The following is a 17,077-nucleotide window of genomic DNA, read 5'->3' on the forward strand; positions in this document are numbered from 1 at the left end:
GAACCTACTATAATACTAAATGCTTACGAGTTAAAAATAATTAAAGAGAAAATATATTGAAAAGTAGTATATATATTCCTAAAGGATTATAGTCCTAAAAAGGATGTTCTGTAATCTTTTGTCCACAGGACATATAACTAATGTCAGGTTAGCAGTTTACCTTGCTTAAACACAAGAGAAGCATAACCTATACAAAGCAGGTTCAAAGATGCTATGTAAATGCAGTGGTTGGCATGTGGTAAATGAACATCTAACAAAATGCTTGTTTTTCTTCATTTAAATCAGTGCACGTCTATTACCAGAAAAGCTTACCATTTACACAACATTAGTTGGGCTGCTGAATGCCAGGAACTACAACTTCGGTGGGGAATTTGTAGAAGCCATGATTCGTCAGCTCAAAGAATGTTTGAAAGTCAACATGTATAATGAAGCTGAGTACTTAGTAAGTGGAATCTTTCACATCTCTTTTTTCCCCTAGTCTTCCTCTCCCCATCCCCACCCAATGTTACTTACTCTTCCTTTTGACATCCGGGGGGGCTGGAGGTTTTCTGTATGCAACATGGTCTTTTCTGGCATCCCCATGTAGTGCTCCATAGACATGCCAGGAAAAAGTGTGTGGTATTCCTTCCTAAGGAGATGAAAAATTAGGTTATGATTGCAAAACTGACCTCCAAACTATGTGTGAAATTTCCCACAGCCAAATTAGCTCTCAGGAAATCAGAGGTTTTCTTTCTCCCCCCCCTGTTTGTTCTACAGGAGAATTTAGAAGGTGAATGAAAGCTATTCATTTCTACTGTACTCAGAGACAAATACTGTTCCTGTTGGGTCCATTTATTTATTTTAAAGGCAGCTTATTCCCAAGTAGATAGGTTATATTGGATGGCTGTAATCAGTCCTGTATGCTCATCCTGCTTGTGAGTAACGAAGACCAAGTGGGTAATTTTCAGTGCTGGCTCCTTTTGAAATGACTTCAATTTGATTAGCAGCATACCATTAGTTTGGTGCCTTGTTAAAACCTGACAATAGCAGTGATTTTAAGGGTCTGTCTGTATGAAACTAGTTCAAGTTATGGATAAGTGACCATAGAAATGTGTTTTGTATGAAAGTCATGGATGAGCAGCATACTGATTTAACACTGATGTATACATGCAAAAAGTGAATTTCCATCTTCAGTCTTGCATACTGTGTGTGTGTTACTCTGTGTCTCACCCCAACAGCTCCCCTGCCCCACCCCTTGCCCACTCCCCATGTCTCTATCTCTCTGACTCTTGCCCCTGCCCCACCCCTTGCCCACTCCTCATGTCTCTATCTCTCTGACTCTTGCCCCTGCCCCATGTCACGCTCTCTCGCTCGCAGGACCCTGCCCTGTGTCTCATGCATGCTCTTTCCAGCCCCTGCCCTGTGTCTTGCTGGCTATTTCTTTCTCTGGCTTGTGCCCTGTGTCTCACTCTCTCGCTTGTTCTTTCTCCAGCTACCACCCTGTAATGCGCTCTGGCTCATGCCTCGTGTCTCACTCATTCTTAAGCTCACGCCCTCTGGCTCGCTCTCTTGCTCCTGCTTTCTCCAGTTCCCTCCCTGCGATATGCTCTAACTATCATGCACTGGATTGCATTCTCTGTGTCTCACTCGTTCTTTCTTCAGCTGTCAACTGTTGGTGCCCTCTGGTTCATTCTTTCTCAGGCTCCCACCCTGTCATTCACTCTAGCTCATGTGTTTTGGCTTGGGCGTTCCCTGTGTCTCCCTCTCACATCTTTCTCCAGCTGTCACTGTGTGTCCCATCCATTTTCCCCCCTGCTCTGTTGTGCCCTCTTTCCCCCCTTCCCCCTCCCCTCGTGTGTCCATCCCTCTCCTCCCCACCTCCTTTAAAGTTGAATTAATGCTTATTTCTTTTTGTGTAGTTGAATGCAAGAGTATTCATTTAAAAATGTAATAAAATAACATGGTTTTTTGTTGTTCAATAGGTTCGTTTTCTATCTGATCTTGTGAATTGTCATGTAATAGCTGCACCTTCAATGGTAGCCATGTTTGAGAACTTTGTGAGTGTGACACAGGAGGAAGATATACCACAAGTAAGCGTAGTAACTGCCATCTCAAGTGTTGTGCTGTTTTTACACAATTTCACTTTATTATGAATAAAACATTCACTTAGCATGAATAAAAGGATCCTGTGAGTTAGACAATACAATGCATACAGTGAAATAGTTAAGTCTTCTGTAGTGAGGTAACTCAAGTAAATTTCTTTTCCTTTGCTTCTGGCAAGTATATAATACTCAGTGAGTTTTGCCAAGTTTATTGAACAGTTGTAATATATAGTTAGTTTGCAGAAAGATTCTAAAAGTAATATTTGTTCTCTTATGTGCACATGTCATGTTCCAAATAAAATATAACATCTTTCAGGTAAGAATATGTTTTTTCCTTGGCTGCCAATCCAGCTAATGCACCGTGGACTATGGTAATTGAGTTTAGCTCTTTCTTTGCCGATGAGTGCATTGCAGTAGCCTAAAGAATTCATAGATCACGTTAAGGTCACTGTAACAGTGATGCACCTTATGGGTTGCGTATGCCTACTTTATGGAAGGGTCAATTATTATATCATTCTGCTGATAGCTTAGTTCAACTTAAATTTAACTTTTTTTCTTTGTTAAGAGTTTTAAAAGAAATTCTTCAGGAAACTTGGCATTGGTAACTTTGAATGATTTAAGTAAAGAGGCTCTGTAGAAGGGTTTTTGTGTGGGTCTCCAAATATACTGTATGTCTAAATGTCTGCCTCTTGAATTATACATTCCTGTTTTCAAACAGCCTCTTGACACGTCTTCAGGAACTTGAACTGACACACAGTTTTAATCCCAAGTATTGATTGCTGATTTAACTGGAGTTGATCTCTACATCCCCTTAAATACTCCTGGGTTTGCTACTCTTTGCATTGAGACAAATTCAATAAGTTTGTCAAAGAAATCCCTTTTTAATTTATTTCCTGTAGGTACGATGTGATTGGTATGTGTTTGCATTTCTGTCATCTTTGCCTTGGGTTGGAAAGGAGTTGTATGAGAAGAAAGATGCTGAAATAGATCGCCTCTTGTCCCACACAGAAAGCTATCTGAAGTAAGCTATAACCAGTAAAAATATACTCTTTCTGGTACCTATTCAAGTATGGATCAATAACTTTGATTATTGTTAATTTAGAAATACTCTAAATTCTTAGACCCAAACAACTGTGAGGAAAAGACCCTGAAAAATAAAATAGATGGAGAGGTTTATGAATCTAAACAACTTAAGTATCACTCTCAACTTCTGTGTGTGTTGAAGGTAATATTTTCTTGATGCATACATGTCTGCGTTGTTATGACTAGGCTGCTGGTCACCTGTGTCTGTGTGTCTGTTTGTGTGTGTGTCTTTCTCCAAGTGATTTGAGTTAACACTGCCGTTGAGACTAGGTGTTAGTTATAATTTAATTGTTCACAAACCTGTTTTTATACTACTGCAGACCTCATCAGCTCAATAGACCAAATAGTAGTATGCTCACAATAAGAAAACATTGCTTGCTTAGATCAGCTTTTTAAGTGTTAGGTTTTCTTTCCTGTAATAAACAGGCGTCGCCAGAAGATTCATGTACCCATGTTACAAGTTTGGACTGCTGATAAACCACATCCACAAGAAGAGGCAAGTAGGCTTTATTTATTTTGTACTGTTTAAAAGATGCTTTAAAAGAATTATTTGGCTGAAGTGTTGTCGTGGTTTAACCCCAGCCAGCAACTAAGCACCACACAGCTGCTCACTCACTCCCCCCCCCCCCCCAGTGGGATGGGGGAGAAAATCGGGAAGAGAAGTAAAACTCGTGGGTTGAGATAAGAACGGTTTAATAGAACAGAAAAGAAGAAACTAATAATGATAATGATAACACTAATAAAATCACAATAGTAATAATGAAAGGACTGGAATATACAAATGATGCACAATGCAATTGCTCACCACCCGCCGACCGGTGCCCAGTTAGTCCCCGAGCGGTGATCCCCCCACCCCCACTCCCCCCAGTTTATATACTAGACGTGACGTCACATGGTATGGAATACCCCGTTGGCCACTTTGGGTCAGCTGCCCTGGCTGTGTCCCCTCCCAACTTCTTGTGCCCCTCCAGCCTTCTTGTTGGCTGGGCATGAGAAGCTGAAAAATCCTTGACTTGAGACTAAACACTACTTAGCACCAACTGAAAACATCAGTGTTATCAACATTCTTCTCATACCTAACTCAAAAACATAGCACTATACCAGCTACCAGGAAGACAATTAACTCTATCCCAGCTGAAACCAGGACAAGTGTTCTTTGGAATTTTAAAATTAAAGGTGCTTTAAGAAAAAATTTAATTCTTTTGAATCACCCTCCCATGTGTCTTTATTCCAAATGGATTCTAGGTAAGAAGTTCTCTTCCAAGTCTTGGGCTAAAACTTAGAGCTGCATTGGATGAGTGGGAGAGCATTTTGTTGTTTGGTGAGAGTCCCCTTTAGGAAATGCTGCTAAACAAGGAATGGTCACTGAACATAATATTCTTGGGAAATGGGGTTACAAGGCTCTGTACTGAAAGTACCTTTTGGAGAAGGAAGAGGTAATTTACCCATTAAAATGTTTCCCTTCTGCAAAAAGAAAACCTTTAGAGTGTTCTTCCTGCAGTGGCTTTGCTTTTTACAGCTCTAGAAAGTGCTAAACAGATACACGCAAATGTTATGCAGCACTAATTGCACCCTCTTTCATAATTAAACCAAAAGTATTAGAGGGGAGAGGTGGCTGATATGGGATGATTTTTTCTTTTTATTGAGCTTTTGCTTTTTCCTCCACTGGACTCGCTCCAGTATATATCAATGTCTGCCTTGTACTGAGGAGCCCAATACCGGACACAGCACTTCAGATGTGGCCTTACAAGTACTGAATAGAGGGGAAGGATCACTTCCCTTGACCTGCTGGCTGCACCCTTGCCGATAAAGCCCAGAATGTGATTGGCTTTCTTTGCTGCAAGGGTGCACTGCTGGCTTATGTTTAACTTGTTCAACCAGGACCCCCAGGTCCTTTTCTGCAAAGCTGCTTTCTGGCTAGTCAGCCCCCAGCATATACTGGTGCCTGGAGTTGTTCCTCCCCAGGTGTAGGGTTTGGCATTTGCCTTTGTTGAACTGCATGAGGTTCCTGTCAGCACATTTCTCCAGCCTGTCCAGGTCCCTCTGAACATCAGCCCTGCTCTCCTTGTATTAACCGCTCCCCCTCAATTTAGTATCTCTTAGACTGTATTTAAATCTTTAATTGTAATATTGAAATAATGTAGCTCTTTTGGAATGAATGGATGTTGACTGAATTAATATTGATGCAGTGAATTTGTGTGTCACACTTGGACTCCTGGACTGCATTCTGGTGTTTATTTTACTAGTAAAATGGCAGATGCCTTTAATGTGTGAAATTAGGAGCAAGATTGCTGTTCAGAGTTGTTAAGTTGTCTCTTGGTTTACTGAATCATTAGATGGCTTCTAATAAGCAATTTAAGTAGCTGCTTGGGTTTGGTTTTTTTTTTCTGAATGCAATAAGGAGTTTACCTAAATGTTTGATAGTCCATACGTCACAGGGAGCTACAAGTTCAGTTATAAAATTCACCATGTCTGATATTTCGTGTCTTTTTCTTCAGTACCTGGACTGCCTTTGGGCCCAGATTCAGAAGTTGAAAAAAGACCGTTGGCAAGACAGACACATTCTGAGGCCTTACCTTGCCTTTGACAGTATTCTTTGCGAAGCATTGCAGCATAACCTGCCTCCATTCACTCCTCCGCCTCACACTGAAGATTCAGTGTACCCAATGCCAAGGGTTATTTTTCGGATGTTTGACTACACAGATGACCCAGAGGTATGTATTTGCTAAGGTGGAACTGAATGTGCAATGGGGGGGTTGCAAGGCAGTGCTGGTCAAGATGCAGTATCACCTCTCCCAGAATGGTTATCAGTGTGAAAGTTAGCAGTAATTACATTTTGATACTGCTGGGGAGATTAACTAGATGACAGAGTTAATGCTGACAGGTAGATTATTGAAGTTTAAAATTTAATAAGTGATTTTCAGATGTTTTCATTAAGGATATGTCTTGAATGGATTCTCTGATGTCTAATAATATAACTGTGTTCGGGTAGCAGCCTCTCCTGGTGAGGATGGTGGTTTGGGTTTCCTTAGCCTGGCTGCTTATAGGAACTTTATACATTGAAGACTATTCTCTACCCATCTGTTCAAATTGGTTGATATAGATCATGGAACATAGCGGTTGACCCGGGTTAGATCAAAAGTCCATCTAGCCCCGTTTCTGTCTCCAGCAGTGGCCAAGAGCAGATGTTTTGACAAGAGAATTTAGGCATAGGGGAAGAAAAGCAAATGCTTTCCCCAAGCACTTTTCCACCTGTTAGCTTCATTTGATGGCCCCCAACTCTTGCATGGGAAGAGACAACAAACATTTGTTCTCTCCAACCTCTCTAGGCAATTCATCATTTATAAAATCTCTAGCATATCCTGGCTCAACTGTGTTTTTTCTAAGTTGGATGATAGTAGCCTGTCTAATTGTTCCTTATACAGAAGCTGTTCTATACCCTAGGTCACCGCCATCACCTTTTTATGAAATTTTTCCAGTTCTGCTATACTGCTATATCCTGTTGGGGGAGGGGAGAGTGGCAAGTATGACTAGAACTGCATATGGAATGGAAGATGTGGATGCACCATGAACCTATACAGTGGCATAATGTTCAGTGTTGTTCCCTAATCCTTTTCTGATAAGTCCAGTCTGTTATTGAATACTGAGATAAAGTTTGTATAGAACTATGTCACAACCAAGTTTGCATTCCTGAACAATAGAGGGCAGTTCAGTGCTCACCACTTTATATGTGAAGCTGGTCTATTTTTCCCATCTGTAGGCAAAAGTCAACCAGTCATTTTATGGTTATCTGCGGCGACTGAATTAAGCACTCAAGCTCTCTGTGCAAGATTCCCTTTATTTCACAAAAGGATCAAACTTATATATGTTTCAACAAAGATCTAGAAAGAACTAACGGCATACAGCCAATACTACTAACACAGGAGCGCATATCTGGCTCAGCTGGGATGTTTGCCAGTCCTCAGAACAGTTAAAGATAAAAACATTCCATACACATACTCGTGACTGTCTTCAGCCACATCTTCCCAGGCCTACACAAGGCCATCCTCCAACCTGACCTTGTGAGACTAGTTCTTCAAAGGCTTGGCCAACATGCAGCACAACAAATTCTAATGGTCACTCTTGAAAACAAATGCCAGGTGTTCCGAGCTGCTCCCACAGTTATCTTCTGCTTTAACACCCAGACACCAAGTTTCTCAAGGTTTTTTTTTTATCTGCGATTTTTCATGGATGGCCCTTGTTGTTACCAAGTTATTTAAAAGTAGCATCTGCAAGCTTTTTCATATCCAATGCCTGCTTCCTTTCCAGATAATTTATGGATCTGCTGAATGGCACAGGTCCCTGGATAGATTCCTGTGGGGTTCTCCTGGTGACCCTCTTATATATTCCTCTTATACTGTGGTTGCTTAGTTTACATGAAAGCCTTTTGAAGATCCAGCTAGGCTGTCAGCCATGTTTCTCATATCTACACACGATTGTTGACTTCGTCAGAGAGCTCCAATGAGTTTGAGAGGCCTGACTTTACAAAAGCTGTGCTGCCTCTTCCCCAAACAGCATTTATGCTTATGCCTACTAATGCTATTATTTTTTTAATAGTTTTCAATAATTTGCCCAATATGGAAGTCAGCCTTGCTGGTTTGCAGTTTCCTGAAAGACCTTTACAATTGATATCATCTTAGTTGATTAGACATCAGGTTGATTTTGAACGAGAGGATATGCACCCCAATTAATAGGTCAGCTATTTCATTCTCAAGTTCCGTGAACTCTTCGGTGGGTAATCACTTGTTGGCATGTCTTCATCTAGACACAACTTCAGCTTTCAGGATTCCTTTTGCTAACCTCTCTTGTACTACTGTTTAGCACGTCTGATTTCCTTTTTGCCTCTTTGCAAGTCTCTCTCAGCAAATAGTATGCATTTGCTGCGCAGTAACTTTAAATAGTCTCTGTGCCACCCTCAAAAATGGAACTTTTTAGCTGCCCCTTTTAGCTTCTATTCATAACACCCTTTTTGAAGCTAAGTATGTAAAATGAAAAAATGCAGTAGTGTATTTTTTACTTGGCATGTTATAGCCTGTGTTGCTGTCACCGTCATTCACGTAGTCAAATACTACATCTTTTCCCTGTTTAGGCCTGGAATTTCAATCCATCAGGGTTCTGTTACTTATTTATGTGTTTAGCTTGTTGATCTGATTTGCATCTGTGCTCCCTTTAACATGCAACACCACTCCTCTACCAGTATGGCCTATACTCACTCTTGCATGCTTTATACCTTGATAGTTCTTTAGTTTTACAGTGAGATTTTGCAAGTATTGCACTTGGTATATAAATGTGGGTTTGTGATGCTTTGGGTCTAGTTTTACAAGGCTGTAAAGGATAATAAGGTACTGGTATGCAATCAAGTTCTTGCAGCTTGAGTTCTTGCATCAGCTGATGCATAGTAACAGACAGTGAATATACAACTAAGCCATGCTGTGGACTAATGATGAAGTAAAGCATGTTTGTTAAGCTAGCTATTAAACTATGCTTTTATAACCAGCATAAAGACAGAACACTGAGATGATTAAAGCTGCAATGTTTTCACTTTGCAACTAGAGCAGGCTGCATTGTCAGTTCCCAGATCACTCTGATCTGTGCTGTAACTGGAAAAGATGAAGCGTGTATTAATACACTCCCGATGTATAATAATTCTGTGTAACTTGAAGAAGCAAAAGGTGCAAAACGTCAATTGTTTAGCATGGTCCCAGCTGCCTAAATATAGAAGTACTTAAATCTTGTACGTGAAATTAACAAACTATAAACAGCACCAAAACTGTTTCATTGTAAATATGGGTGCAGTTGAAATCATAGCTGGCTATTTGTTTATAAGATTTTTACATGATTCATGTACAAATCTGGTACAAAAATCCAAAATCTCATGATAATGTTGTATTTGGTAACTTTGTACTGAAGTTTGAAGCCTGTCTTTTAGCTGTTGACTCTAAAACTTGCTGATGTTAAATCTCCATGAGTGCCTAATTCAATCCGTCAAGTTTTACTTTTATTTATATATATGTGTATGTGTGCGCGTATTAAAAAAACTGTGTTTCTCTACAGTGATCTTTCATCAATCTTGATTCCATTTTAATAGGGCCCTGTCATGCCTGGCAGTCATTCTGTTGAAAGATTTGTAATAGAAGAAAACCTCCACTGCATCATCAAATCCCACTGGAAAGAGAGAAAGACTTGGTAGGATGCTGCTTATTGTTATGGGTTCCCGGCACTGTTTATATACAATCATGGCTTCCCCTAACATCAGGGACCTTCAAAGCCCAACAACATTTAAGTAAAAGTTTGAAATTCATCATTTCCTGAAGTGTTCAGTGAACTATGGTTGACACTGTTATCTGGAATAATGTGAGGCTGGAGTATCCTGATCATGGATTGTTCATGTAATTCAGTAGGGCTGAGGCACCCTGATGATTGCATCCTGGATTATCCAGGATTTCTCTACAGAGGATGGCACAGACCCACTCTTTGCAGTGCTGCAGAGACTCTCAATGTGTTTGTACTGTGCTTTCCAGCACAAGCACAGCGAATGTTGAACTGGCTCTGTCTGGAAGTTTCCTGTTGCTCCTGCTTCTTCTTCATCCCATTCTTTTTTCCTCTTTTTGTAATTATATGGAAGAGATAATTGAGCTAGGTCTGCATGGGAGCCAGTACAGTGTCAACAAAGTTTATTATTTAAAGTTCTATGCAGCTGTAGGAAATGATGTTGCAACAATGTAGCAAATCTCAATGAGAGACCTTATGGGGAGGGAAGATGGTTTAATTTTAAAATAAAACTGAAGTAAAGCTCATTCACGCTCACCCTCTCAGGCATCAAAACATGAGTGAGTCCCAAGTGGTCTGTCCAGCAGTTGGGCACCAAGATGGCTGTATCTAGGTAATCTGTTCAAGATGACTTGAATCGACAAGGACAAGGGATTCCCACCAGCTACTGAGTCCTCCTTATGTCTCCTGGGTTGTTCTTCATTTGGCAACTGTGTGTTGGTTTGGGGCCTTTTTGTATGCTTAAGGAGTTGACAAGTAGTTGCAATCTTTTGTCTTTCCATCCTGTGTTGGACACCTCTGAGAATCAGTAGGATTTGCTCACTGTTTCTGTTCTGTATCTCCTTATCTGTGTGTCTTATGGCTCCTACCCTCTTCTATCTTCCCACCATTATCTCTTAATGGCTTGAATCTTTTAGTCTGGATGTGGGCTATCACTTCTTTTAGGCTGCCCTTCCTTTCCCCAAGTTTGGTATCCTGATAAGTTGCAGGTAGAGGTGTGCTAGGATCTTGATGACCTGTAAATCTAGGTGACATTAACATATGCTCTTATAGCCTGTCAGGGAGCCACAAGGGTAGGGTGCCCTGCAAGGAAAGGGGAGCCGAGGGTGACCCCAGCACAGGCAAGGCAGTGGCCGCACTGACAGGGTGCAGTCCCTCAGGACCCAATCAAGAGCAGAGCGGGTCCATGATGATAACCAGGGTCAAGCACAGTCTGGTGATCACCAGGCAAGTCTGTAGTGATGAGGCAGGGCTGAGGTTGAGTCAGTGGGTCAGAATCGGGGAGGTAAAAGCTCAGGTGTAGGCGTAGCCGCAACACAACTGCAGTGTAGCTCATGCAGGGCCAGGTGCAAGAACCTCAGCTTAAAAGCAGCTCCCAGGGAAAAAAGGTTGGGGGGAACCTCTGCTGAGCATTCTTCTAAGTCATTATTTTAAGGCCACGTAATGGGTCTGGCTGGGATGGAGTTAATTTTCTTCATAGCAGTCCGTATGGTGCTGTGCTTTGGATTTGTGACCAAAATAGTGTTGATAACACACCAATGTTTTAGCTATTGCTGAGCAGTGCTTGCACAGCGTCAAGGCCTTCTCTGTTACTGCCCCCTCAGCAAGTAGGCTGGGGGTAGGCAAGAGGCTGGGAGGGGACACAGCCAGGACAGCTGACCCCAACCGACCAAAGGGATAGTCCGTACCATATGACATTGTGCTCAGCAATAAAAGTTTGGGAAAAGGAGGAGGAAGGGGGAGACGTTCATGGTTATGGCGTTTGTTTTCCCCAAGCAGCCATTACATATGCTAAGGCTCCGCTTTCCAGGAAGCAGCTGGACATCCTCCTGCCAATGGGAAGTAGCGAATGAAATCCTTATTTTGCTTTGCTTGCATGTGCAGCTTTTGCTCTCCCTATTAAACTGTCGTTATCTTGATCCATGAGTCTTTTCATCTTCCTTTGGTTTTCTCCCCATCTTGTGGGAGAGGGGGGTGAGTGAGCAGCTGGGGGTGGGGTGGGGCAGGGTGTGTGTGTGGTGTTGGCTGTTAGCCAAGGCTAACCCACCACAGTCCAGCAACAAAACCTTGGGGGGGGGGGGTGTACTCAGGGCCTTCCTTCCCTCTCTTCTTTCTGGTGCTTTCACACCCAGACATTCCTATTAATTTTCCATTGAGGCCAATCTTAACACTTCTCTTGCAATTCTTTTTGCTGCCAGGCAACAGTCCAGTTACATTTCTTCATTTCTGCTGAAATAATATCTGATATGGGTAACTGGTAACCCAGATAATTTACCACAGATATTTAGCTCTCTTGTGCTCCCAAGTAAGAGCCAGCAAACTTGGTATACTGTGCAAAAATTAGGCAGGAATAGTGTTTTTGGTGCGGATATGTGTTGTAAGTTTTTGGTTACAGCTTTTTGACTTGGCAGAGACTAGAAATCCAGTGCTGTTGAAGTTAATGGAGGGAACTTTTTTATTTCTCCAAAGAAAGTAAGACTAGAAGGGGGTTATAAGAAGTGCTAGAGAGCTAAAATTTGAAAAATAGCATTTTTTGCTTTTTATAAATAATGGGTGATGCTGTATCTTTTAATCAATTCATTTGTAACACTATTATGTCTTCTGTAGCCCATTAGTTTGATGGGTTGAGAATGACTGGAAAGCAAATCTATTGTTTGGATTTTTTTTTAAATTATTTTTCCTGATATACCAATGTAGTTTGTCCTTTAGTGGACAGATGACAGCATCACAGGTCACTGTGAGGGTTTATGTAAAACTGTGTGTTTTGTTTAGCAGTCTGTCTTTAAGCATTGCTTGGGTATGGAGATGAAATGTGTTTCTCCGAACCATGGTTCAGGTACTGCTAAGAGCTTGTGCCAGGTTTTTTGTATGTGTTCTGTGGATAAATAGACGATTTCAGTCTTTGAGGTCTGCTTATTTTACCTGCTTCATAAGGGTAAACTCTTGCAAAGAATTAAATATTTCATGTCTGTTTAGTATCTACATCATTTTTGCTGTGTTTCAGTTTAAACTAAATGCATCTGTTAACTTACAGTGCTGCACAGTTGTTGAGCTATCCAGGAAACAATAAGATCCCCTTGAACTACCACATAGTAGAGGTATGTGTTTTACAGATAACCTCTTTATTTCCAAAGTAACAAACCCCAATTAACTCCATGATGGATCTATTAAATTACACTATGACTCAGGAGTCTGCAGTCTTATCCTGTTGACTTAAAGTGCAATGGCTTTGAACAGGTTAGATAATGATAATAAATTCAACTATTATTATTATTATTATTACTATTAGTATTACTATTGTTATTAATTTATTTATGTGATGTTTAGGAGCCTTGTTTGGGAATCAGGATCTTATGGTGCAACAGCATTCCAAGTCGTGGTATTTCTCAAGCTGTTCTTGGATGTTTTTCTGTGTTAATCACTCCAGTGTGCTAGAGTGTCTTGGAGATGACTGCACTTAAAAGATCTTGTGAATAAATGTTACTTAAGTTAGTCTTTTTTTAGTGATCTTCAAAGTCACTTGGATGAATTGTATACCAATGCCCCTGAAAGGCATTTGTTGTGAAATAGTGGTATGTTTTCTCCTTCAAGTTGGAGGATTTTAAATAACCATAAATATATATGGGATTAGGAATGTAGTTTTCCTCTTGCTGCCTCCTTTCAGTGGACTGCTAACAAGATGCAGAGCTGTATAAAACTTGCTTCAAAAACTCCTATCTAAAGTTAAAAGATAAAAAGTGATTGCCATAATAACAGCAAATAGTCATGTGAAAAACTTGAAAAAGTGTAACTGGAAATGAAATTCAGAGCTAATTGCAAGAAGTCATAAGATTGTGGAATAATTACCTTAATCAAGATGGGATTAACAATTCAACTTTACAACAAAACCCCAAATATTCTGAATGCCCTGAAACTTAGTTTTGGTCAGCTTGAGACACTTTCTGTACTCCAAGTTCAGTCAAGAGAAATCTTAGAGTTAGTAAAGTTTTTTCTGCTGTTAACATCTAAGTACTTTCAGGGACCATAAAACTTCAGGTGTTTGTGCAACTATTTTACAGAATATTACTTTATGCTCAGTTGCACGTTACTTCCAAAAACAGTTATCGCACATCATTATTAAACAGACTACTTAAAGGCCTTGAAAAATTATTTGATTCAGAAACTCATCAAATCTGAAAATAACCAAAGTTCATATAGATGAAATTCTTAGAATTATAGAATGGTTTGAGTTGGAAGGGACCTTTAAAGATCATCTAGTCCAACCCCCCTGCAATGGGCAGACACATCTTTCATTTGATCAGGTTGCTCAAAGCCCCATCCAACCTGACCGTGAACGCTTTCAGGGATGGGGCATCCACAACTTCTCTGGGCAGCCTGTTTTCCAGTGTCTTACCACCCTCATCGTAAAGAATTTCTTCCTAATATCTAATCTAAACGTACCCTCTTTCAGTTTAAACTATTGCCCCTTGTCCTGTCACTACAGGCTTTGGTAAAAAGTCTGTCTCCATCTTTCTTATAAGCCCCCTTTATCTATTGAAAGGCCGCAATAAGGTCTCCCCGGAGCCTTCTCCAGGCTGAACAACCTGCCTTTCAGGTTGTTCAGCCTTTCCTCAGAGGAGTGATGTTCCAGCCCTCTGATCATTTTCGTGGCCCTCCTCTGAACCCACTCTAACAGGTCCATGTCTTTCTTATACTGAGGACCCCAAAGCTGGACGCAGTACTCCAGGTGGGGTCTCACAAGAGTGGAGTAGAGAGGCAGAATCACCTCCATCAACCTGCTGGCCACACTTCTTTTCATGCAGCCCAGGATACGATTGCCTTTCCGGGCTGCAAGCGCACACTGCTGGCTCATGTCCAGCTTTTTGTCCACCAGTATCCCCAAGTCCTTCCCTGCAGGACTGCTCTCAATCCATTCATCACCCAGTCTGTACTGTTATTGGGGATTGCCCTCACCCAGGTGCAGGACCTTGCACTTGGCCTTGTGGAACTTCATGAGGATCGCACAGGCCCGCTTCTCCAGCCTGTCAAGGTCCCTCTGGATGGCATCCCTTCCCTCTAGAGTATCAACTGCACCACTCAGCTTGGTGTCATCCGCAAACTTGCTGAGGGTGCACTCAATCCCACTAGCTATGTCATTAATGAAGGTATTAAAGAGTATCAGTCCCAGTATGGACCCCTAAGGGACACCACTCGTTACTGGTTTCTATTTGGACAGTGAGGCATTGACTGTGACTCTTTGGGCGTGGCTATCCAGCCAGTTCCTTATCCATCTAACAGTCCATCCATCAAATCCATATCTCTCCAATTCAGCAGTAAGAATGTTGTGGGGGACCGTGTCAAAGGCCTTACAGAAGTCCAGGTAGAGGGCATCAGTTGCTCTTCCCTTATCCACTGATGCAGTCACTCCATCGTAGAAGGCCACTAGAGTAGTCAGGCACGATTTACTCTTGGTGAAGCCATGTTGGCTTTCTCAAATCACCTCCCTGTCTTCCATATGCTTTGACATGTCTTCCAGGAGGATCTGCTCCGTGATCTTACCGGGCACAGAGGTGAGGCTGACTCCCAGACCTCTCTTGGGTCTGATGGACTTGTGTATGTTCAGGTTCCTCAGGTGGTCTTGAACCTGATCTTTTCCTACGATGGGAGGGACTTTGTTCCCCCAGTCCCTGCCTTGAGGTTCAGGGACTTGAGAGATGTGGGAACAGTGGTTGCCAGTGAAAAGGGAGGAAAAAAGTCGTTGAGTACCTCAGCCTTCTCCATGTCGGTTGTCACTAGATCTCCCGTCTTCTTTATCAGGGCGGGTACATTTTCTTTAACCTTCCTTTTCTGGCCAATGCACCTGTGGAAGCCCTCCTTATGATTCTTCACATCCCTTGCCAAATTCAGCTCCAGCTGTGCCTTAGCTTTCCTGATCCCATCCCTACACACCCGAGCAGCATCCCTATATTCTTCCCAGGACGCATGTCCCTGCTTCCACTGCCTATGCATTTCCTTCTTGCACTTCAGCTCGACCAGAAGGTCCTTCCCCAGCCATGCTGGTCTCCTGCCTTCCTTGCCTGATTTCTTACGCATGGGAATTTAGAGCTCTTGTGCTCCAAGAAAAACGTCCTTAAAGAGCTGCCAGGTCCCTTCTGCTCCTTTATCCCTGAGGGCAGTTTCCCAGGGGGTCCCATGCACTGATTCATTAAACAACTGGAAGTTCGCTGTCTATCACCAGCCCTGTGGAGAAGGACTTGGGGTACTGGTGGATGAAAAATTGGACATGAGCCGGCACTAAAAAAGCCAGCTGCATAAAAAGAAGCATTGCCAGCAGGTTGAGGGTGGTGATTTTCCCCCTCTACTCCGCTCTCGTGAGACCCCACCTGGAGTACCGCATCCAGCTCTGGAGCCCCCAGCACAAGAAAGACATGGACCTGTTAGAGCGGGTCCAGAGGAGGGCCACGAAAATGGTCAGAGGGCTGGAACACCTCTCCTATGAAGACAGGCTGAGAGAGTTGGGGTTGTTCAGCCTGGAGAAGAGAAGGCTCCGGGGAGACCTTATTGTGGCCTTTCAATACATAAAGGGGACTATATATATTATATAAAGGGGCAGGGGGGGTGGACTAGATGATCTTTAAAGGCCCCTTCAAACCCAAACCATTCTATGATTCTATGATTAAGAAATTATCCTTGATGTTCTCCAAGAGTCTCCTAGACTGCTTGCAGCTTGCTGCACTGCTTTTCCAGCAGATGTCAGCGTGGTTGAAGTCCCCCCAGCAGGATCAGAGCCTGCGAGTGTGATGCTTCCTGTAGTTGAAGAACGCTTAGTCAGCATCCTCCCCTTGATCGGGCAGCCTGTAGTAAACACCAACCACGAGGTTTCCTTTGTTGGCTTGGTCTCTAATTTTCACCCATAAGCTCTCAACCTGTTCATCGCTGTCTTTCAAAGACAGCTCTGTGCAGTCAATCCATTTTATTTTTTTTACATAGAGGGTAACCCCCCACCTCTCCTTCCTTGCCTGTCCTTTTACTGAGAAGAAATGGAAATCTGATATAAAAACTCTTTGAGCATAACTGCTAATTTCCTTGGTTTCCCTCCCAAGTATTTGAATTTATTTTGGAATACTAACTTTATTTCTTGTCTACAAATGTTTTCAACAGACCTGCAGCGTTTTAAACTTTAACGTGAATTCTGCAGCCCTGTATTCCTTTTGCTTATTGCTATTTCCTTGTAAGGCCTGTCAAGCTGATAATACATTGCCTTCAACTACTATATAATAAACATCTCTAAGAGATTTCCCTTGCTTTACAGATGGACACAGAGCAATAGATATAATTTAGCCTAACTAATATTTTCTAAATGTTGAAACAACACTTTTCTTTATTTGCAAGGCAGAAGTAAATATAAACTGAAAGCAGTCTATCCCTTTTCAAATAAACCCACTTGTAGTGGTGACTGAAAGGATTAATCACCTGTGGGACCTCATGTCTTTAAAGTTCATAATGCCAAGCCCAGAGTTCTCCATACTACTCTGTAACTACTCTGTAGTCTGTGTGAAAAGCTCTGAAGTGTGGCCTCTTTTTCTTAGTAGTTCCACATAGATGTATGTTTTGGTATTATTGGT

The 17,077-nt window shown here is 41.9% G+C and overlaps 1 protein-coding gene and 1 long non-coding RNA gene across 3 annotated transcripts in view; one reads left to right on the forward strand and one right to left on the reverse strand.

The window, feature by feature from the left end:
* The window catches only part of LOC138683512 (uncharacterized), a 143,903-nt gene that overhangs the window by 74,754 nt on the left and 52,072 nt on the right, over window positions 1-17,077 (reverse strand). The window lies entirely within an intron of this gene.
* Window positions 1-17,077, forward strand: part of LOC138683509 (nuclear cap-binding protein subunit 1-like) — a 57,012-nt gene that overhangs the window by 4,042 nt on the left and 35,893 nt on the right. The window contains exons 4-10 of one of the 2 annotated variants that reach the window (XM_069775408.1): window positions 286-442; window positions 1,962-2,069; window positions 2,981-3,102; window positions 3,591-3,660; window positions 5,663-5,878; window positions 9,292-9,389; window positions 12,508-12,571. In XM_069775408.1, the coding sequence (XP_069631509.1) occupies window positions 286-442; window positions 1,962-2,069; window positions 2,981-3,102; window positions 3,591-3,660; window positions 5,663-5,878; window positions 9,292-9,389; window positions 12,508-12,571 (835 nt within the window). Of the gene's footprint in view, window positions 1-285; window positions 443-1,961; window positions 2,070-2,980; window positions 3,103-3,590; window positions 3,661-5,662; window positions 5,879-9,291; window positions 9,390-12,507; window positions 12,572-17,077 lie in introns of those variants that run through there. The other variant, XM_069775409.1, reaches the window with a different exon arrangement.

This window comes from Haliaeetus albicilla, chromosome W (genome assembly GCF_947461875.1).
Source record: "Haliaeetus albicilla chromosome W, bHalAlb1.1, whole genome shotgun sequence".
NCBI classification, from domain to species: domain Eukaryota; kingdom Metazoa; phylum Chordata; class Aves; order Accipitriformes; family Accipitridae; genus Haliaeetus; species Haliaeetus albicilla.